The sequence below is a fragment of the Marmota flaviventris genome, chromosome 6 (assembly GCF_047511675.1).
Source record: "Marmota flaviventris isolate mMarFla1 chromosome 6, mMarFla1.hap1, whole genome shotgun sequence".
Classification (NCBI taxonomy): domain Eukaryota; kingdom Metazoa; phylum Chordata; class Mammalia; order Rodentia; family Sciuridae; genus Marmota; species Marmota flaviventris.
The window spans coordinates 112,736,723-112,759,375 of NC_092503.1; the positions used below are offsets into that span (position 1 = coordinate 112,736,723).

Below are 22,653 nucleotides of genomic sequence, written 5' to 3' on the forward strand. Positions count from 1 at the left end.
GCAATTGTGGTAATGACTATAAGAGTTAACGAAGATGTCAGTGCATGCTTTAGAAACATAGGCTTTTATTTTGACAAAGACATAGGCTGCAGTGACTATGAAGGTTAGTCTATTTAGCATGCATATGGTGAACATGGAGAACTCAGGGCATTTCCTTGCATTATATACAATATGAGAATCCTGGTCCCATCAGGTTATTTTTCTTTTGTTTGAACATATATATTCTTTGAGTTTCTTCTGTGTCCTTATTCTCCTTGACATCAGCCATACTGTCAAATCCTGAAAGAAGGAACATAAAAAAATATCACAAACCAGCCTCGAAAGGAGGAGATCTGCAGGGCCCTGAGGCAAAAAGTTATATTCTTTCTTTCTTTTTCATGCCTACATCTTCACATACATTACTCTGTGAATTTTAAGGCCTTCTTTTTTATCCTTTGTGACCATCCAGCCACAGAAACAACCCAGTTATTTAAGCCAAGTCCAAGGAAAAATTTTCTATGACTAAGAGTTTTAGATGTCAAAACAATTGAAGCAATTTCTTCATATAACAATAGAATTGTCTGGGCTGGGTCCAGCACTAGGGAGAGGATTATACTTACCTCTGGAACAAAGACTAACTTCTTATATCTGTGTGTCCTTTTTTTACATTAGAGGTACAGCCTTTGACTGCTTCTAAGAATCTGAGACTGTTCTTTGTGTCTCTCACACAAGGGTTCCAGGAAGGAATGCTTACTCTGTATTCCTAATTTTTTTTTCATAACAGTTGTTTTTCTTTAGGAATTCTCCCTCTATCCAAATCCTGGTCAAGCTGGTCTCAAAAGGTCTGATGGAGTTAGTCAAGGTCATGGATTCTTTCTTTCCATACCTCATCACAGAGGCCTTAAGCTCAGAGACCCACTCATTATAGACAGGGCAGGTCACACACCGAGAGAAGAACTCCTTAAAGTACTGAAAGAAAGGGAAGATCCATTAGCTCTGGAATTAGTACCCTCTTCCCCTACACACCACTGTGGCAGAACATACAACAGTTTTCACTCAACATACTCACTCAGGGCTTAGGGGACAGGGAAGAGTTACTGATGGCAAAATAAGTCTGGAAAATTGGTTCTGGGATACAGTAACTTGGAATGTATCTTATACTCAGAAGGTAAGGTTGTAGAAAGATGTATTTAATCACAGACTGAGTCACCGAGTAAGCCCACTGAGGAGGGCTAAATATTAACATTTTAATGATATTGGGTAGTACCTGTGTGAAGGCATAAATATAAGGAACCAAGTCCTAATCTAGATATAAAAATATCTAGGAAGGTACATGATGTTGATAGCAACTTTCTAGGTGGATAAACAAAGTATTCAAGGAGAAAAGGGAGGCAGAGACAGTGAGAGAAGAATGTGGAGAGACGCAAGTGGCAGGAAGTTTTACATTAGTTAGGTGTTAGTTGAATGACAGAAGAGAAATAGCTACCTGGAGGGTTTGGCTGGGGGTCTCTGGGGAAAGACCAGAGACCTCCTCTGGCATTTTCTGTAACATCAGCACACGGCACTCTAGGAATCGCACAAAGCCATGTGAACCAAATAGTGAGGCATTGGCTCTTTTCACCAATCGGCAAGCCTTGGAGAAGTGATGCTCAAATAGGTCCCACTGTGAGTTCTGGGCAAACCTAGAAGGAAAGAGTCATAACTCTCAACTCTACCTCCCGTTTATAAACCATGTTTCTTTCATGAACTGTCACTTCTTTAAGGCCCTGAGGCACCCAGTCAGAATTATGGTGCTGGAAAATGTTGAAGTCTAGCTCACATGCAAGGAGACCAAAGAACAGACCACGATAATCAGCCTTGCCGTGGGACAGACCATGATAATCAGCCTTGCCGTGGGTTACTCTAGCTCTTAAATATAACCCTCAACTTATGGGCCCAAATCTACAAAGGGCGAGAAGAACTGTTTTAGTAAGATATAGGGGGGATAGGTGATGAATGGTCTTTAAAAGTAAGATGTTGAATTGTCCTGCTTAGAGGGGTGAGGTGCCGAAATGAGTTCAGGAGGACCTTAGAATTCTACCCTTTCCCACAGATCCTCAGTGGGACATTACCACATGGCCAGGGAGGAATGGACCCCCAGCATGACATTGCTTTGAGAAGTTAGAACACAGCTGTGCCCATAGTGTTGAATGAAACACAGACACTCGCCAAAGGGCCGACACAGCAATCCTGTGGACAAAGAGAGTAACCGGGCTAGTATATACTGTTGACATAGAGAGTGAGGTATAGAAGGGGTGGTACAGGGAGGAAACAAACCAGAAAAGCAGATACCCTCTAAATCACAACTCAGACTTTAGGAAAAAGGGACCATGCCCGAGGGATGGGTTCATATTGCCTATGTTCCAAACCTAGTGCCCCATCTGACGTTTGCATCCCTTAAGCATACAGCAGAGCCCTGTGCAAGATTTACCTTTTCCATACAACAGCAGATCTAAGCAAGCAGAGTAGAAGCAGGCCAGGCCGAGGACATCATGACCCTGGGAAATGAGCGCCCACTGACTCTCCAGCACATGGACACACAGATCATATCTGCCGAGAGACAGAGCCACTGGGACCAGCTAGGGAGTGGGGGAAGATGGGGCAGGAAAGGAGGGGATCTTAACCTTCAAAGCACCTAATACTCCCAAGAACTCCTCTCCAGAGCTCTGTTTATATAGAGAACATAGGCCTGAGATCAGACCTTTCTCTAGGTAAAGGAGGTGGGAAATGCCTCTGAGGGAGTTTCAAGGAACCCGAGCTGTTGTAATCCCCTATCCTCCCTGCAGGGAAATGGGGGGTGGGGAAACAAAGTTTGCCCACTAGGTCCAAGTGGAGTTCCACTCTGCATTTCCACTCCTGACACCCTGCACTTAAGATAATGCTTCTTGGAGGGGTCAGGGTAAAGAGCCCTGGCTGTGGAAATGGAAAAGCATCTCCCATTCCACCCCAAACTTCTCTGAAGGACATCTCTCCCATTCTTATACAATGACTACAATAACTGAAAATGATCTTAATACTTTTTCTTCAGAAATGCAGATCTGAAAAGAACTGAGAGAACTAGATTCTCCAGAGCCGGTTTCTTGAGGTGTCTGCATAGCTCATGAGCTTGAAAACCTAAGGAGGTTAAAGAGCATTGTGTGAGGTCTAACTGTGAACCTGGACTCTGTGAAATCTCTGGGCCCACCAGCCCCAACATCCCATTACCCAGCTTGATGGAGAAGTCAAGATGGCCAAGGCAGAGCTTGGTGTAGGCCAAGGCCTGCATGAGCTGGGCTGTAGCCAATAATCCTTCCCTGGAGAACCAGCACAGGCTACTCTTCTGAATGGCTATCTGTTCACAGTGCAGCCACTTCTCCCTATTGCCCATGTTCTGGGAGAACTGGGAGAGGTCCACGTAGGTAGAGACAACCTGTAGGTAATAAACAAATTCCCATTGCCCATTCATGTGACATTTCCATTTGGCTTCTTTCCTGTTTAAGGGCCTACTATGGTGCCTTATTGCTCTCAATCTGGACTCCTGGTGTTGCTACCACACTCTTCTACTCCACCTAGGAAAACATGCTCCTTTTACCCTTCCACTTCTAATTTGATCATGCCCCCTGCCTGTTCTTTAAACAAAGCACTTTCTCTACATGCCCCTCTTCTCCTTCAACCCAAGACTTATCGAAACACCCCCTTTTTCCCCCCTCCACTTAAGGCCTCTGAGTCTTGCTCCTTATGGCTCTTCAGAACAGCTGCGTAGATCTCTATTACAACTATGTACTCATTGGACATGTTAGTGGCTCTCTTCTTGAAATACTGTATTCCCAAGGTTTCCAGGACATATGCTCTTTTGGTTTTTCTCCTGTCTCTCTGGCAACTTCTCAGTTTCTTTTATTAAACCAGCCCTTATCATCCTGACCTCTAATATTGGAGTTATATGAACACAGTCCTTGGATTTCCTCTTTTCTATGCTTATTCCTATTCCTTTGATGTTCTCATCCAGTTTTACAACTTTAAATAGCATTTATACACTGTGACTTCCATATTTCCATTTCTAGTTCAGAAAGGTCCTATGATGTCCAGACTCATATATTCAACTGCCTACTCCACAGCTCCACCTGGATGTTCAACAGGCATTTGAAATTGAATATCTCCAAAGTCTAGCTCCTAATCTTCCACTGAATATGCAGACTTCCCTGTCCAAACGAAGAGCATCTCTATGCCTCTAAAGGGCAGGACGCAGATCTTGGAATTATCCTTGACTCTTCTCTTTTCCATCCTATAAGAGATCCACGAGCAAATTTTGCTCATTTTATTTTGACAAAAGATCACTCTTCCTTCTCCTTCTGCTGCTGTAACAATCTTAGCTATCACCATCTCTTGCCTAGATGACTGCCAACAGACTCTGAAACGGTCTTCCTTCTTTGTCCTCTTCAGTTTGTTCTTGGCATAACATCTAAAATATCTTATTAAAACTAAACCTTGTACTGCCCCCCCCTTTTTTTTGGGTGTGTGTGAAGCACCAAAAGCTTCCCATCTCTTTTACAGTAAAAGTCAAACCCTATTTTTGGCCTACAAGCCTGCACCATCTGCCATCCCCTTTCCCCAGTCCCTCTGATCTCATCTCCTGGTTGTCTCTCTTCCTCTCCCTCCCCTCCAGTCACACTTGCCTCCTCACCATTTCTCGCACACAGAGGATATGCCTTGTGCTTTCACTGTGTCCTCTGCCTATACAATCTTGCCCCAAGACAGCCTGGCTTCTCATCTCCTTCAGCTCTTTGCCATAATGTCACCTGATCAGCAAGACATTCTCTGACTACCCTGTTTAAAATGGCAACCTAATGGGTGCGGTGGTGCATGCCTACAATCTCAGTGGTTTGGGAGGCTGAGGCAGGAGGATCACGAGTTTAAAGCCAGCCTCAGCAAAACTGAGGTGCCAAGCAACTCAGAGAGATCTTGTCTCTAAATACAAAATAGGGCTGGGGATGTGGCTCAGTGGGTGAATTCCCCTGAGTTCAATCCCCAGTACTCACCCCTCAGTAAAGGCAACCCCTGCTCTCAGAACCCTATGCCTCCCCGTCTCCACTTTATTTTTAGCCATTGCACTTATCATCACCTAACAAACTATATGTTACTATATTTGAACATACTACATGTTTCCCTGGAGCCAAGTTCAGTACGTGACATATAATGTTTTCATCAAATATATGTTGAATAAATGGGTAAAAGAGAAAAACAGATGGGAACTAAAATTAGGAAGATATACACCATGTTTCCCCCCTTAAGTCAGCAGTTCTAATCCCTTTTTAGATCAGGGACATGGAGAATCTGAAGAAAGCTATGACCTTTCCCACTCCTATTACCCAAGAAATGCCATTTTGAACATAACACAAAATTCTGCATTCAGTTCAGGGTGATCCCACATAGCCCCACACCTGGAAATCTTTCTATAAACTGCAAATTGAGAAGCCCTTCTCAAATACATGATCAATGATCAATGGTATCTCGTTAAGTCTGGGGTGTTGGGGAATGATGCTAAAAACAGGAACTTGGCAGGGTCTTTCTTTCTAGCACTTGAGGTTTCTCAGTGAAGTCCAAGAATTGCTCACCTGGGCTTCATTTGCAAACTCCTCAGCTGAATTTTTCTGCATGAGAGTGGCCAGGCAGGCAAACCTGCGGCTACTGGCTGTGGCCTCCAGGTTATAGAGTTGCCAGAGCAAGGAGAGGCAATGTACCCGTTGCTGTAGAACTGCCAGCTTCTTCTTACTGTTGTGAAGCACGGGGTGGTTAGTCAGCACACCCTTATTCTTCACCATGCCCAACTCTTCCTCCCCACAAGAGTCCTAGGTCTACTCATTAGGGGCCATCTACAGATTGTCAAACACAGAAATGTTCCTGGAACTCCACTGCTCCCAACCCCACGGACCATTTTAATTCATCCCTCTAAACCAGGAAAAGTCTAGAAATGAGCCCTTTTTTTAAAAAGACTCATTCTTTGACTTGCTATTTGTCATACTTAATTAGCTGGGAGAAGAAGGTGGGAGACCTAGAAGTGTTATACTTATCTGCTCTGCTATTATAGATCTTGTTATATGTTTTTCTGCTAACATGCTTGAAAATCACTTGATAGCAAGAAAAAGAGGACTCTTAGATCAATATAAGAAAAGCTCTAGGCTGGGTCCTACTTTAGCTGTGGTTCTCTGTAGCCCTAAAGGGAACCAGGACAATCTGGACTGTCTTCTCACTTCTCACTGGGATTATTTGGAGATTGGCTCAGGAAACAGGAATACCAATACTTTTCCAGAAATGTTTGGAAAAAGACACCAATCCAGGTCCAAGGGAAATTCCTTTTCAGCAGTCGAAGGGCTTGCCTAGCTAAATTTTTGGCCAAGGTGATCTGTCCCATGTTGAAACAGACCTGGAGTTGACAAAATAAGAAATGTGGGTAAATGTGGGAAGGATACCATGGACTACGTTTTGTTTTGTTTTTTGGAACTGGGAATTGAACCCAGGGGTGCTGTACCACTGAGCTACATCTATTTTGAGATAGGGTCTCACTAAGTTGCAAAGACTGGCCTCAAACTTGCAATCCTTCTGCCTCAGCCTCCCTAGTCACTGAGATTATAAGCATGTGCCACCACATCCAGCTATGGATACAATATACTAGCTCTTCATTTGGAGATGTGTATGTAGCTGGAATCACTGAGGTGCTAGAGTGAACTGAGTTGGAGAACAGCCTGGTTAGAAGTCACAAAAACAAGGACCAGGAGGGCAATAAGCATTAAAGGGATGAGAAAACAGAATTCTGGAGAAAGCACCTTCCTTTCTCATTGCCTACACATCTGTCAGTGGGCAGTAGAGACAGACTGAAAGAAAGTGGTGTTGGCTAGATTGAGATGGCATCATCATTTGGGCAGAGTTCCATCCAAGTACTGAGAAAAACAAACAAACAGCCACCAAAAAAGATACTCTCAGCTGCCAGAAGGCATCTGAAAGAAAATCCCATATCTTTCCTTCCTAAATAGATTGTACTACCAGAGATGTGGATGTAGGTGTTGGGTTGCAAAACTACCTTGAGGATATCCTATAACTTCATGTTCTAAGGCTCAATCTCCCAAGAAAGTGATGAAGTTTATGTGATTCTTGAACAATCTTGGGAGAAATGACAAATAATTTCTTTCCAAAAAAGGAAAAAAATGTTTAACTTTACTCCAAAGACCACTTCATTGAAGCAAAAATAATGCAACACTGGAAAACTCTAATATTCTCTTTAATCTACAAAGGCCTATATATTGAAGTTCATAACCATATTATCTTAGTGTTTATCTTAAAATTAGTTTATTTACTCCAGAGGGCAAAGGACATAAATGGATAATTCACGGAAAATAAACAGAAATAACCAATGAACATAATAAAGAACCTTAGTAATTAAGAGGTACACATTAAAACACAATATAACTTGTCTAGGAATTACCAAGTTTAGAAAAGACTGATAATATCTGATGTTGTTAAGAATATGAAGAAATGGGAAAAATTCAAATTTATATAATATTTTTGGTGGTCAATTTGATGATATATTTAGTAAAATTGTCCATATCTTCTGCCTTAGCATTTCTACGTTTGGGAACTTCTCAAAGAAGTTCCTACAAAAAGGGAAGAGAGATATATAACAAGAACATTCACTACACCAATTTTCAACCCCTAAATTAGAGACAACATAAATGCATATGAATAAAAGGAATAAACTATGCTCTATCCATACAATATACTTGGAGTTCTTGGCAGTTGCAATTATTTGATGGATAAATATGTATGCACATATGCAAGTATATGTTCAATTGTACTATGAAAAGTAAAATTAGCTGCAGAGGAAAAAGAATATGGAATATGATCCTATTAAAATGATATAATTGAAAAATGACATGTTTGTGTATAGTTGGAAGAATACAGATCAAATTTTTAACTATGATGGGAGTGATGTAAGATGAGTGGGGGCTATTTCATTTTCTATAACACATATTTCTATAAAATATATCCAACTTTTTATCACATTATCACATTTACAACCATACAGAAAAAAAAGACATGATGGAATTTAAAAAATAGGGTAATTCTTAGAAAAAACAAAACTTGAAGGTTATGCTCATCCTTACCTCTGACCGGAGCCTGCAGAAAGTGGCCTCCTCAAACTGACAGATCTTCACTTTGTGCTTTTTCAAGAACGAGAATGCTGAGGGTTGGCCCAGAAGACTGCTTGCCTTCCTTAAATAAAAGAAGGCCTTCAAACAGACAAAGGATGAAGAAACTGGATTAGGATTAGGATGGTGCTGGGGGTAAGGTTAGGATGATGCTGGATAAGGTTAGGATGAGGGTCAAGATCTGAATTTGAATCAGGTTTAGGATTTTGAGGTACAGTGAGGGCCCAGACTGCTGTGCAAGTCAAGGGCAGGGCCAGTGTGGGTCAGTGCTCTCTCTCACCACATTCCCATTTCACGTCTTCTCCTAAATCCCTCCAGCTTCTCTCTCTCCCATTTTCCTCCACTTTCTATTCCTACTTGACAGGAAGCACTCTCAATCAAATTCCCAGAGTAAAAAGGCTCAGTTCAAGAGCAGAGAGCTGAGCTTGCTCACCATGTAATTATCAGACAGGTCCAAGGAGGCAGCAGCAGCCTCCAGCAGGTAATAAAATGCACAGTTGGTTTCTCCAACAACCAAGCAGTGCTGGGTGAGTGGTGAGAGCACTAGTTTCAGGATTTCCTCACAGTGGCAGGGCTTTGTGGTCAACAGGTCTTTCTTGGGGCTGGTCTGAGCCAGCTTCCTGTTCACTCGCTCTAGGAACTCTTCCTCTGTTCTTTGTGGAGAGAAGATCAAGAACTGAGAGTGGCCACAAAGCTGCCACTTTTGTTGGGGCATTACAAGGTCTCAAAACCACTTTTCCCGGGAAGTGTCTGTATAATTAATTACTCTATTACTCTATAAAATTTAATAAGTCAGAAAACAGAGCTATAACTGCAATACTCTATTAGGGATTTAAAAAAATTAAAGCCAGCCAGGCACATTGGTGCATGCCTGTAATCCTAGCTCTTCAGGAGGCTGAGGCAGCAGGACTGCAAGTTCAGGACTGGGCTGGGCAACTTAGCAAGACCCTGTTTCAAAATAAAAAGGGCTGGGGATATAGCTCAATGGTAGAGCACCCCAGAGTTCCATCCAAGTACTGAGAAAAACAAACAACCACCCAAAAACAAAGATAAAACACCCCCAAAACCTAAAACTAACCTAAGTACTTCATAATCTAAATGGGGAAACATTACGCCTAAAGAGTAAGCTAACAAAATAAATGTTAAATAAAACAAAATGATACAAACCAATATGTAATAATACATCTTCTAGTAGCATATTTCAATTTTGTAAAAATATGCAATTTCATAGAATATTTAAATATTATTGTATATAGCATCATCAATCCTATGACAATTCTATCAGGAAGGCAAAAATTACTTCTCTTTACTGGTGAGGAAACTAATGATCAGAGAAATTACATGACTTATGATATCACAGCTAATGAGAAATAGAACCCAAACTAGAGCTCACCTCTCTGACTACTAGCATGTACTTTCTAAAGGCATCCTGAGGTCAAAAGAGGTCAGATATTTCTGAACCACAATGATCTAAAACAGTAAAAATTGAGGAGGGGCTTGAAGGTTGGTCAACATGCTGATAAATGGAGGGAGGCAGAGGCCACTCAGCATTGAAAGAGGAATAGCTGGCACAGGTGAGTATGGGTAGTTCATGAGGAATACAGGGTTTTTTAATAGTTTGTTTGAAATCAGTAGAGTAGCAGGTTAGGTAAGTGGAATGAGAAACTATGCCTAGAGCAGCTGGTGAAAATGAAAATTTAAAATTGATGGGATAGGCATTAGAAAGTCAGGAAGTGCATGGTTAGGAAATACACATTTTCATATCATCTGAAGCAAAAAAAAAATTGACAGATTTATAGCTGAAAAAATCTGCTTTGTATACAATGTTTGAAAGCTTAAATAAAATTATTCTTGACCCTTAAGAAATAATTTCCCTTTAGAGAACGGTCATTCTGAATTTTGGGCTGATTATAAGAGTTCCCACTTCTTTGCTGTGCATTGCCTTTTTAATTTGATGCCATCCCAAAGGAAATAAGAATGTGAAGACAGAATCACTAGAATGGGACAAAATATTTGCTAACTATTCTTCTGACAGAGGATTAATATTTAGAATACACAAAGAATTAAAAAACTTAACACCCTCCCCCCTCAAATAACCCAATTAATAAATGGACAAATGAACTAAACAGACACTTCTCAAAAGAAGAAATACAAATGGCCAACAAATATATAAAAAATGTTGAACTTCATTAGCAATTAGGGAAATATAAATAAAAACTAAACTGATATTCTGTCTCACTCCAATCAGAATGGCAGCCATCAAGAATGGTAGCCATCAAGAATACAAATAATAATGTATGCAGGAGAGGTAGGGAGAAAAAGCAACACTTATACATGGTTAGTGGGATTGTAAATTAGTGCAATCCTTATGGAAATCAGTATGGCAGTTCCTCAATAGACTAGAAATGGAACCAACATATGACCCAGCTACACCACTCCTAGTTATTTATCCTAAAAAATTAAAGTCATCAATGCATGTCTATCCATGTTTATAGCAGCACAATTCATAGTACCTAAACTATAGAACCAGCCTAGGTATCCATCAACAGATGAATGGGTAAATAAAATGTGTTACATATATACACAACAGAGTTTTATTCAGCCATAAAGAAAAATAAAAGTCATTATTGGGAAATAGATGGAACTTGAGAACATTATGTTAAGCAAAATAAGCCAAACTCAGAAGGTCAAGAGTTGTATGTTTTCTCTCATATACTGGAGCTACATTGGAAAAGGGAAAAGAAAGTTGATGGTGGGATCTTGTGAAAATCAAAGGGAGATCAATAGAGGAAAGGGACCATGAGAAGAGAGGAGGAGAGGGAAAGGGAAAATACTGGGGAATGATTTTGGCCAAATTATATTGTGTGCATGTCTGAATATGAAACAACAAATCCAACCATTACACATAATTATAATGCACCAATAAAAAATGGAAAAAAAAGAGTCTCTTCCAGAGTGGTCAGACTCCCTCTGGTATGAGGGTGAGGTGAGTACCCCAGTTAGATGGCTATCTGTTTCTCATTCTGGGACCTCTGTGTCCTCCCTGGGCATCTTCATCTACCTGCTGTGCTGTTCACTTGAGAAGGTCTCCTGACTTCTGAATGTTTTTTCCTGGAAATTAAAACTATCTGTGGGGAGAAAAAATACAATTATTTTTAATTATCCATGTTTGGATTAACTGAGAATATTTAAAATTCCTAACTACCTTTTTCTCTGCAACTTACAATACAAAATTAAGATGATACATTATAAATTTCTAATGACAATTATTTGTGATTTGCATAAGTAATCCTCATTGTCAATTTCCTCAAAACAGTTCCCAGCTTGAAGGAGGATCCTCAATGTCTGCTAAATGAAGGAAAAAATGAAAGAAGTATGTGTCCATTCTGGCTTGATGGATACTTCCAATGGGGGAAATCCCTAAATATATTTGGATCAAGTAGATGACCAGATCAGATTGAATTGTAGGGCCAAAGACCAACAGAAGAAAACTATGGTAAGCACAAGATGCTGCAGTCTACTAGCTGACCTTAACTAGCCTTTATCTTCCACATTTGACCTGCGGCTGCCTTTCGCAGATCAAAACAGCAAATATTCTGGATATTAGTGCTCTATCTGATGTGTGTATAGTAAAGATGTTCTCCCACTCTGTGGGCACTCTCTTCAGGTTACTGATTATTTCCTTTGCTTAGAAGAAGCTTTTTAGTTGGAATCCATCCCATTTATTGATTCTTGATTTTATTTTTTGTGCATTAGAAGTCTCGTTAAGGAAGTCAGAACCTAATCTGATATGATGAAGATTTGAGCCTACTTCTTCTTCTATTAGATGCAGAGTCTCTGGTCTAAAGAACTCAAAAAAACTTAACACCAAAAAAAAACACAAAAAAACAAAACCCAATTAATAAATAGGTCAAGGTACTGAACAGACACTTCTCAGAAGAAGATATACAATTGACCAACAAATATATGAAAAAATGTTCTCATCTCTAAAAATCCAAATCAAAATTAATCTAAGATTTCATCTCAACTCTAGTCAGAATGGCAATTATTAAGAATAGAAGCAATAATAAGTGTTGGCAAAGATGTGGAGAAAAAGGTACACTCATACATTGCTGGTGGTACTGCAAATTGTTGCAACCACTATGGAAAGCAGTATGGAGATTCCTTATAAAACTTGGAATAGAACCACCATTTGACCCAGCTATCTCACTTCTTGGTCTATACCCAAAGGACTTAAAATCAGCATACTGTAGTGACACAGCCACATTAATATTCATAGCAACTCAATTCACAATAGCTAAACTGTGGAAGCAACCTAGATGTCCTTCAACAGATGAATGGATAAAGAAAGTGTGGTATATATACACAATAGAATATTACTTAGCATTAAAAAAGAATAAAATCATGGCATTTGCAGGTAAATAGATGGAGTTGGAGAATATCATGTTAATTGAAGTAAGCCAATCCCAAAAAACCAAAGGCCAAATGTTTTCTCTGATAAGTGGATGCTGATACATAATGCAGGGGGGTGGGTGTGGGGAGAATGGAGGAACTTTGGGCAAAGGGGAGGGAGAGACTGGGAGTGGGGATGGGGGCAGGAAAGATGGTGAAATGCGATGAATATCATTACCCTAGGTACGTACATGACTGCACGTATGGTGTGATTTCACATCTTGCACAACCAGAGAAATGAAAAGTTGTGCTCCATTTGTATACAATGAATCAAAATGCATTCTGCTGTCATGTATAACTAATTAGAACAAATTTAAAAACGTAATATGGAAAAATGATGATAATAATAATAATAATAATAATAATAATAATAATAATAATAAATAGCAAATATTAAGAATGATGGTGAGATTTTACCTACAGGATAAAATCTGGGCAGGATTGATAGAGTCTAAGAGCATTTTTAGAAGAATGTTTGGGTTAACTAAAAGGACTGGCTCTCTCATGGTAATGATCTTTATAATAGATAAGGTAATTAAGGAAAAGGGTTTGGCAGCACTATTGTGGGCATAACTCCAAGTGGCACTTTCTCCTTCTAGCCTCTGGGAGTAGTGCCCTCTGGAGTTGAGTAATGTCAAGGCTGTATGGCCTGAGTCTGGGAAGCCCATTCAGCATTCGGCTGGGCTCTGGAAGTCTCGAGCCTCTCTCTTTCAGACTGACCAAACCATATAGTCTAAAGCTGACACTGACTTCTCAAAAGTAAAGGGGCCATACAGGAAATATGATAGCACAATTTCTTTACAATACCAGATTTTGGAAACTACAAAAAATGCAAATGCCCACAGAATTGCTCCAAGTCACTGGTTTCACCTTCATAGAATTATGTTATATGTAGAATAGGTATTAGGATCATAGGTCAAATCTCTCTCTCACTTTAGCTGTCCAACAGGAATAATCTACCACTTTTCCCCTAGTGTCCCTGCCCCTAACCCTCTACCCAAACCAACTTCTAACAAATACAGAAGGAGAAGATTTGGTTTGATCTTGACAGCTGGTTTCAGTCACGGAAGATGGCACAACTGGGAAAACTAGGTGGAGTGCAAGAAGGTAGATCCCAGCCTGATGAAAGAAGAAATTTTTTGATAGGCTGAGATAAAGAAATATGAAATCCTCCAGGTAAGCGAACTGAAGAGGTTAAAACAAAGATGGATGAACCCTGGTCTGGTTTAAGAGGCTATGGTGAACATCTATCAACTAATACAAGATTCTTCAAATGGCCAACTTCATTATCTCACAGATTTAATTCTGGCATTATCTCCTTCAGGGAAGTGTCTTCTCTGAAACATTCCTCAGTCTGGGTTAATGGTGCCTTTTTCTAGGCATCCCTAAACTCGATGTGTAGGCCATTTTCAATGTTTTTACCATGTCATATTAGAATTCTCAATTTATACCCCCAAAACTGACAGCTTCAGGAGTTCAGAGGCTGAGGCTTACCCACATTGTATCCCTAATATCCAGTGTAGCATCGGATACATGTAAGGACTCAATATATGTGTAGTGAACTGAAAAATAATGAAGGCAATTACTAAACTGTACTGAGTACCCAACATGTGCTTGGCAATAAAAGCTGCATATTACATATTTTAACCAATTCAATTCTCAAAATGATAATATGAAGTTGATATTACTTTTTCCAATTAATTGAGATCAAGTAAGTTTCCCAAGATAATCAAATATTCCTTGGAACTCTGAGATCACATTTTTTAAAACACTCTGTACTTCAGGGTTAAACAGTTCCCTTCTATGTACTCTCTCCCAATCTGAATCTCAACTCTTTGATGGAGAGCTCCAAGTGCATGGAAAAAGAGAAGTGCTGCCCACATGAGTTCTTTCTGCCTACTGGTTTACCTTGGGGAGAAGGCAGCTGCAATTTGTCTGTGGTCACTTGTGTTAGAACTGAGCCTGTATCTTTGTAAGTACAGAATCTAAAGGTCCCCCCAGAGCGCTTAGTAGAACAGATTGCAAAACGATGGAAGGGGACAAAGTCCCCTCCATGGCAGCTCCCACAGCGGCAGGCCAAATCTTGGAGAAAACAGGCACATTCAAGGTGCAGCGCAATCTGTTGTTCCTTGGGCCACAGCTCCCAAGCAGCTTCCCGCAATAGAGGCATTCCAAATTCTAGAACATCAGTTTGAGGCAGGGATGGTTCTTTTTGCAGCCGGAGAAGAGAGGCTGAGCCAGCGTCTGAAATTTAGGAAAATCCAAGTGAGACTCTCCCTTATAGTCTTTCAACGCTTCAGTATAGCAAACTCCCAAGCACATTTTTGCTACTTTATAAGATTTTATTTACAACTCATGTTTGGTGTGTCTGCCTCCTTTGTATAAAAAATTTTGTACCTATCAGAAAGTGGTATTGACCATTTCTACTTGATGATAAGGTACAAAATGGAAGAAATTATTAGTTTTACTGAAATACATTGGGAAGATTTCTTGTCGGTTCCTCCTAACTGAGCTTTTTTACTTTAAATTGTTACAAATCTCAAATCATAAGACATATTCTGTTCAAATATGAGTGCAAACATCTCAAAGTCAAAGAGAAATGATTTGTGGATTATATATTCTTGGATCATCCATGCTATGATTTTATTCTTTCATATGGAGAATTTGAGATCATAAGCTGTTCAATTGATATTTTGCTCTGTTCAAGTCTGTTTCAATACCACATGAGTCATTTTCCTCATAAATTTCTAAAATTCAAAATGATCTATCTTTTTTTTCCTTATTATTTGTACCTAGAAAACCAGTAAATGATTATGACAATATTTTATGAACCAAAAAAATCAAAACACAAATACTAACACAGGAGTTAACAAGGAGCTGGAATAAGGATAACTCTGATACAGGATATTTTTCTATTATAACCATGGCTCCTTCATAGATAAACAAAAATTTTCTTTCCATTTCTGAATTGCCAGCCTTCAGAGAGAAGGCCCTAATACATGATATTAATGGTCTTTCTAAACACAGAATACCCCTGCCTTCCTCACCTGACTTTTTCTTCTCTTTGGTTTGATCAATGATGTCAATAATGGAAGGTACTAACATGGACTCAGCAGGAAGCTCAAGCCAGCGGAGCACATGCATATCCACAAGAGCCCCCAACAACTGAAGTAGCTTGTTTTTATCCCAGCCAGGTAGGAGGTGATGCAGCAGATTTATATGGAAGGAGTGACCAATGATTGCAGCACACTTCACTAGCAACTGTTCCTCTGGGCTCAGTTGATCCAGTTGGTTTACTGCTATTTCTGTACCCCCACCAAAAAAAAAAAAAAAAAAAAAAAAGGAAAGCAAGAAACAGCAGTGAACAATGGTTCTATAAACCTGGGATACATTATGTTGATAATTTGTACATCTTAAAAATAAAAAAGCTTGCTTCTTATATACCCCTATTTATTTCCTACCTTAATCCCTACTTATCTAGTCAACCAAACCTCTTGAAAGAGTTCTGTCTCCAAGTTCTTGTTTCCCATTAATTGTTCAACCAACAACTAGGTCTCTACCACACTACTGAAACTGTTCTCCTATGATCACCAAAGCCCTTTGCTGGTAGACCAAAACTGTGCTCTGGATCACTCGGCTACACTAATCCTTTCCAACTTCATGACCTATTAGTACTTAGATCCTTATTTTTTATTTATTTATTTTTTAGAGAGAGAGAGAGAGAGAGAGAGAGAGAGAATTTTTTTAAATTTATTTTTTAGTTTTTCAGTGGACACAACATCTTTATTTTATTTTTAAGTGGTGCTGAGGATTGAACCCAGTGCCCGTGCACGCCAAGCAAGCGTGCTACCACTTGAGCCACATCCCCAGCCCAAGATCCTTATTTTAAATTAAACTTTCAAGGCAGATTTCCTGGTCCTAGATCTCTAATAACTGTAAAGATCTTAATAAACTCCAAGGATTTCATCAAGTTCAAAAACTTGAAATCATCCTAAACTTTGTTCTTTCCCTCACAACCTACTGGTCATCCATCCATCCTCTTTCTAAATGTCTCTTGGATATATTTCATACTAAACAATTTTAAATGACTAGCAAGCCATTTTCACCTGGATCACTATAAATCCTGTTTTGCACATCTCCAATTTCTTTTTATTCTCATCCCAACAATATATTATTAACTAGTGGTAAAATCAGATATCTTAAAAACACAATATGATCAAGTCAGTCTCCCTCTCAAATACCTTTAAAACTCAGTGAGATCTTTCGCAATCTAGCTTTGGCCTTTCTTTTAGACCAAGGCTTTGCTGACCTATTCATTTTAGCTTGCAAGTTTACAACCTCTTTTCCTTCCCTGACAATGTTGACTTTGGGTTAATTTTCTAGCTGTTTCTTGGGATCCCAATAAAATTAGAACGTGAGCAGTATTACCAGGCAACATGGCTTTTGCTAAGAATGACCTCTGAATTTGGACCGGGGAAATGTGAATGAGCTGATTGTGAGATACAGTTTGGGGCTTCCTTGAGTGTAATAATTCTTGTAATAGATCATGATCCTTGCAGGGCCAAGTCCTTATCTGGGACTTGTTGTTTCTAAGAATCCATGCTTCATGGGTCTCATTCCCGATACTGGGACTATTATTCCTTGAGGCTCCAGAGAATAGTCCCTGGGTTGCCAGGTAAATTGTTGTAAGGACTCCCACTGAAGAAAACCACCTGCCACTGTCCTGCCAGCATGCTGCATTTACTTCTAACTAGAGCCAATGCCAAGTTTGGCCTGTCATGGTTAGAGCAAAAACTGTCTAGTTGAACCCAAAATCTCCAGGACGAAGAACTATGGTGTCATACATTAACAGAATATTATGTGACATTATTTATTTTGCTAAATCCTCAACAGAACCCATGACGTAGGGTCTATTGTTATCCTCACTTGACTGACGAGAAGACTACAGGTAACTTATCAAAGGCCTCCAGCGAGTAAGTGGAGGGGCCAAAAGTTGTCCTCATTTTTCTAATTCCAGAGTCCCAGCAATTGACTAGCATGTCTTTATGGTGGTTTCATGTACATGTCTTATTTTCTCAACAAGATGATATTTTACTTGAACTATATTTATCATAATATTCCTTAAGAGGGCTTAATATAGTATCTCCCCCACCAAACACTTGGATAGAACATTTGAAAAACAAAACATAATAAAGAGAATAAAATCATGGCATTTTCAGGTAAATGGATAGAGTTAGAAAAGATAAGACTAAGTGAAGTTAGCCAATCCCAAAAAACCAAATGCCGAATGTGTTCTATGATATAAGGAAGCTGACTCATAGTGGGGTGGGGAGGGGGAACATGGGAGGAATAGATGAACTCTAGATAGGGCAGAGGGGTGGGAGAGGAAGAGAGGGGACATGGGGTTAGAAATGATGGTAGAATGTGATGGACATGAATATCTAAAGTAAGTATATGAAGACATGAATTGGTATGAATATACTTTGTACACAATCAGACTTATGAAAAATTGTTCTCTATATGTAATAAGAATTGTAATGCACTCTGCTGTCATATATAAATAAAAATTAATAAAAAAGTTAAAAACAAAAAAGCCATAATTAATCTCAAAGAACATCTCCTCTCCAACTATGCCTGCCAAATTCTTTGTTCCTTATCGGTCAAAATAAACATACTTTGCATTCTTTTTTATTAAACTCTTGCTATGTACACAACATTATCAGCATCATAGATTTTCTTAAATCTCAGCAACATCATCTCCCTTGCTTATTGCCTCCTTTGGCAGAGGAATTTTCACAAAGGGAAACTCAGGACCTAATTTTTATTAATAAACTGAAAAAGTTTCCAGATCATCAAAAGAAAGCAAAAGGCCATTTAAGTAAACATTATTCATGTCTTCAAAAGGCTCTGCAGGCCATGCTAGAACTTATTTCTGGAAGACAAGTTTCCTGTTTAGAATAAAATGAAACCAGAATGATAATGAGAGACTTGTACTCATTCACTCACCCAATTACTAATTGCAGTGACACCTGTAATTGATTCACTGGTGGTATTCAAAGAACTTGCCTTTTAACAGTGGTGGGAGAAGCACTGTATCCAAGTTTACATCATCTTTGACTGTGCAGACATAAAGTTCCTGATCTTCTTTGGAGCTGGCAGGAGAAATACTATACATTGTGGATTTTATGGCATTGGCTGTAGGAGCAAAAAAAAGGACCATGACTGAGGAAAACACCAAGCTCAGTGACTGTAGCTTTAAAGGCACAGAAATGCAAGATTAAGTCAAGAGACTTCAGGATGAAGATGAATGGAAAACACGTTTTTTTTTTTGAGAGAGAGAGAGAGAGAGAGAATTTTTTTTTTTAATATTTATATTTTAGTTTTCGGCAGACACAACATCTTTGTTTGTAGGTGATGCTGGGGATTGAACCCGGGCCGCACGCATGTCAGGCAAGTGCGCTACCGCTTGAGCCATATCCCCAGCCCAACACTATGGTTTAACATGCTTCACACCAACCCATCCTGCTTGTTCTTTAATTTTCTCTTATAAACTAATAGCATCCTTTGTACCATATTATATTTCATCACTGTTCATTATTCCTGCTTACTTTATACTAGCCCTGTTTCTATGATATCACAGCTCTAGGATGCCTTTCTGGATATACATGTAATTCTACCCTTTCCTCCTAGCCCATCCTCCTTCCTTCTCCCATCCCCCATCCAAATCCTCAAGTCCTCCTCATCATTAATATACAATTCTCTGTTCTGGACTCTCATCGTTAAAAACCCTATTTCCTACCTGATCTCCTAGGCTACTCAAAATAAAACTATTGCAGATTGGTTGACTGAATTAAGTTATCTGAGGCAGCGATTTAGTGTTTTCACCCTAGTTGCATAGTATTTGTACACTGTACTTAGCTGGGCTTAATCTGGCCCACAATGTCAACAGGGAATGACCACAAGCTTCATAAAGACTAGGTAATGCCATGATGGAGATCAAATGTCAGTGGTTGCAAGGCTAAACTTACCTGACAGGGTTTCCCACTTGCTGTTCTCTTCCTCCTCCTTTTTTAGGTCATGAAAAAGCAATATGTCCTTAGAGAGAAGGTCCTGGCATAGGATCTCACAATACAGGGGGTTTCCAAAGCACCTGTGCAGAAGGTAGCTGCAGAAAGTAAGTAGGTGATTGTTGACTAAAGATAACCACTTGAGGGGAGCCAAATATTAAGGGTACTTCATACTGAGGAATCTTCTTTTGTTAAAGTCAGATCTTGATGTATATACACTAACAGATGGAAGCAGCTGCAGGGAGAAACGTAGGGAAAAAACAATTTCTTGGGTTGTTTTTTTTTTTTAGGGGGGGGCACTGCGGTTTTAACTCAGGGGCGCTTAATCACTGAGCCACATCCCCAGCCTTTTAAAAATATTTTATTCAGAGACAGGGTCTCACTAAGTTGCTCAGAGCCTTGCTAAGTTGCTGAGGCTGACTTTGAACTTGTAATCCTCCTGCCTCAGCCTCCCGAGTCGCTGGGGTTACAGGTGTGCACCACCATTCCCAGCAAGAAAAACAATTTCTGATTGGCTTTGAAATATATTTTGGCAGTAACTTTTTTTTTTCTTAACTATTTTGCTTCTACTGATGTTAAAAGGAGCTAACATCTCCTTGCTAAAAGGCTTTGCAGAAACTGACACTATAAGCAAGCCATCCAAGTCCTAACTGTCTTGTTAAAACTTGAATGGGCAGCCGGGGAAGTAGCCCCTTCATAGTTTACAAGGAGACTGAAATCTCATCTTGGGCTTCATCATGCTTACTAATGCCACTCTCTCCCCCAACTCTGTTGAGCTCTGAGCCTTCTCTTTTATATTATGGCACTGGCTCCTCTCTTAATGAAGTGCCCAGCTGATCCTAGCCACTCACATCTGCAGCTCTTGGGGGATGCTCACCACCCCTAGTTCCCAACATGCCATTCTCAACAGCAAGGTTGCTGCCAACTTTGAAATGGGCACAAGGATAGCCTGAGGACTCTGTAGGAAGTGCTGGGCCCAGCCACACAGGGTGACAGGAGGGGTCAACGTCATCACCATGATGATGGGCACACTGGAGAGCAATGTTCCCAAAAACTCCCAGGAAGCTGCATCCATATACTGGGCCTCGTCAATGAGGAAAATCAGTGGTGTTTCCCTCACTGCCTGGAAATAACAGCAAAGAAACAATAACAACCTCTGATTAGAAATAAAGATCTACTGCAAATTTTCCATCAACAATTTAAACAAAATGTCAAACAGGATGGAATTTTCAGAGTAAAATGTATTTTAAGTCCAGGTAACATTTTACTTTCTAAATATAAAATATAACCTACATATCTAATTCCTAAATAAAAAATGTATGGATAAAATAAGTGAACAAGAAAATGCTCTAACTAAAAATAAGTATCGAAATATTCTCTAACTCAAACTTGAAGCTTTCAAATATTTCATTTTGACAAAGACTTTATTCTGTATGAGAATTTATAACATTTTAAAATGGCAACTTTCAAACCCGGCTGCACATTAGAATCTCCTGGCAGTGCTTGTCAACACTCTCATTACCAGGCCCCACTCACTGAACACTCTGAAAAAATTATATCCATTTTTATCCCCACTCCCGCTCTGCTTCCTCTGCTTCCCATGGTGTCAGGTGATTACTCTAATGTGTTTATCCTATAGATTTTTGTTTGCATTTTGTTCTTTCAAAATATGCATTGTTGTTTTGCCAAATACATTATTTTTATATAAATACTACTGTATTACAGATCTCATTATTTTTCCTCTTTTTTTATTCAGGACTGTTTTTATTTTTGCGGTGCTTGAGATTGAACCTCAGGTCTTGCACGTGCTATGCAAGCCTTCTACCACTGAGCTACATCCTCTGGCTTCAGACTATTTTTTAAAAAATATTATTATTAGTTGTTGATGGACCTTTATTTAATTTATTTATTTATACACAGTGCTGAGAATCAAACCCTGTGTCTCACAAATGTTAGGCAAGCACTCTACCATTGAGCCACAACCTCAGCCCTCAGAATTGTTTTTATATCACTCCACATTGTTAAGTTTTCATCTTATTCCCTTAGTTCTAACTTTAACATTTACTTCACTGTGTTCATCCATGTGTTCATGCCAGTACCTCTCTGGCCTCCACAAATAAACACAATGGACATGTTCCTTGGGAGTTCCTAGATTTAGAGGATACATGCTATTAAAATTTGAATTGTTACTTTTAGATTGCTTTCCAGAATGGTCACATCATTTTCTCTTCATATAGATTTTTGATTCTGTAATTCTGAGGTAGAGTCTGTGTATCTGTGCTTTTAATAAATAATAGGTAAAATAGCTATTCACCTGCACTGTAAATCATTGTTTTACATCAAATTACTAAAATTTCATTAAGAAACAGGACCAAGAAAGAGCCAAAACTCTTTTGTGTGCCATGCCATGCTGTGGAATGAATACATGTTTGCAGATAGACACAAACACTGAAGATATCAACAAATGGAAGGCCAAGAAAAGCCTAAAACAATGTATGATGCAAACTGGTTAAACATAAACCATCTCCAAATATTAAGAATAAATGGTATGCAGCAAAAGTACCCACCTCCTGAAGCACTTCAATAAAACACTCTTTAACCTTTTTTTGTCTGGCCAGGTCATCCATGTGTGAAACTTTGAAGGACAATGGAAACTGATCAAAAAGAAATATTATGTATTAGCATTTAAAATGGCAACCTAATAAAAATGTGCATATTCTCCAAAGGAACAGAAAACAATTCTATTTTAATGAAGAGTAGGTTTCTGTGAGATTGAGCATAGAGAGACAAGGTCCAATCCAATATTAATGTATAGCTCAAAGTGTAATACTGAAAGTTCATTGAGGGTTAAAGACAGATACTTACATCTTTTTTTCTATACCAGAGTCTAGAAAATTATTAAAGGCTGTAACTAAGGAATAAATGACAGGTTGTAC

At 39.3% G+C, this 22,653-nt stretch overlaps 1 protein-coding gene across 1 annotated transcript; it reads right to left on the reverse strand.

Moving 5' to 3' along the window:
• Positions 1 to 1,586: 1,586 nt before the first annotated feature.
• On the reverse strand, positions 1,587 to 22,342 carry LOC114099388 (adenylate cyclase type 10-like). The gene is made up of 15 exons (XM_027943697.2): positions 22,285 to 22,342; positions 20,569 to 20,840; positions 19,679 to 19,815; positions 18,717 to 18,845; positions 15,698 to 15,955; positions 14,559 to 14,894; positions 11,260 to 11,326; positions 8,632 to 8,851; positions 8,154 to 8,279; positions 6,246 to 6,418; positions 5,610 to 5,766; positions 3,223 to 3,427; positions 3,036 to 3,132; positions 2,450 to 2,516; positions 1,587 to 2,208 (listed from the first exon to the last, which is right to left on the reverse strand). Exons 2-14 carry the CDS (start codon positions 20,790 to 20,792, stop codon positions 2,471 to 2,473), a joined length of 2,175 nt encoding a protein of 724 aa, XP_027799498.2. The 5' UTR covers positions 20,793 to 20,840; positions 22,285 to 22,342; the 3' UTR covers positions 1,587 to 2,208; positions 2,450 to 2,470.
• Between the last annotated feature and the right edge of the window lie 311 nt (positions 22,343 to 22,653).

What these genes read in the sequence shown, in the direction of transcription:
- LOC114099388 (XM_027943697.2), bottom strand. Translation starts at nt 20,792, where the DNA reads ATGGATGCAGCTTCCTGGGAGTTTTTGGGAACATTGCTCTCCAGTGTG. An exon ending in GCAGCTGCCTTCTCCCCAAG is followed by an intron (nt 11,327 to 14,558) that starts GTAAACCAGTAG and finishes TTCTCCCCACAG; the next exon opens with ATAGTTTTAATTTCCAGGAA. An exon ending in TCAAGTGAACAGCACAGCAG is followed by an intron (nt 8,852 to 11,259) that starts GTAGATGAAGAT and finishes CTCTCCACAAAG; the next exon opens with AACAGAGGAAGAGTTCCTAG.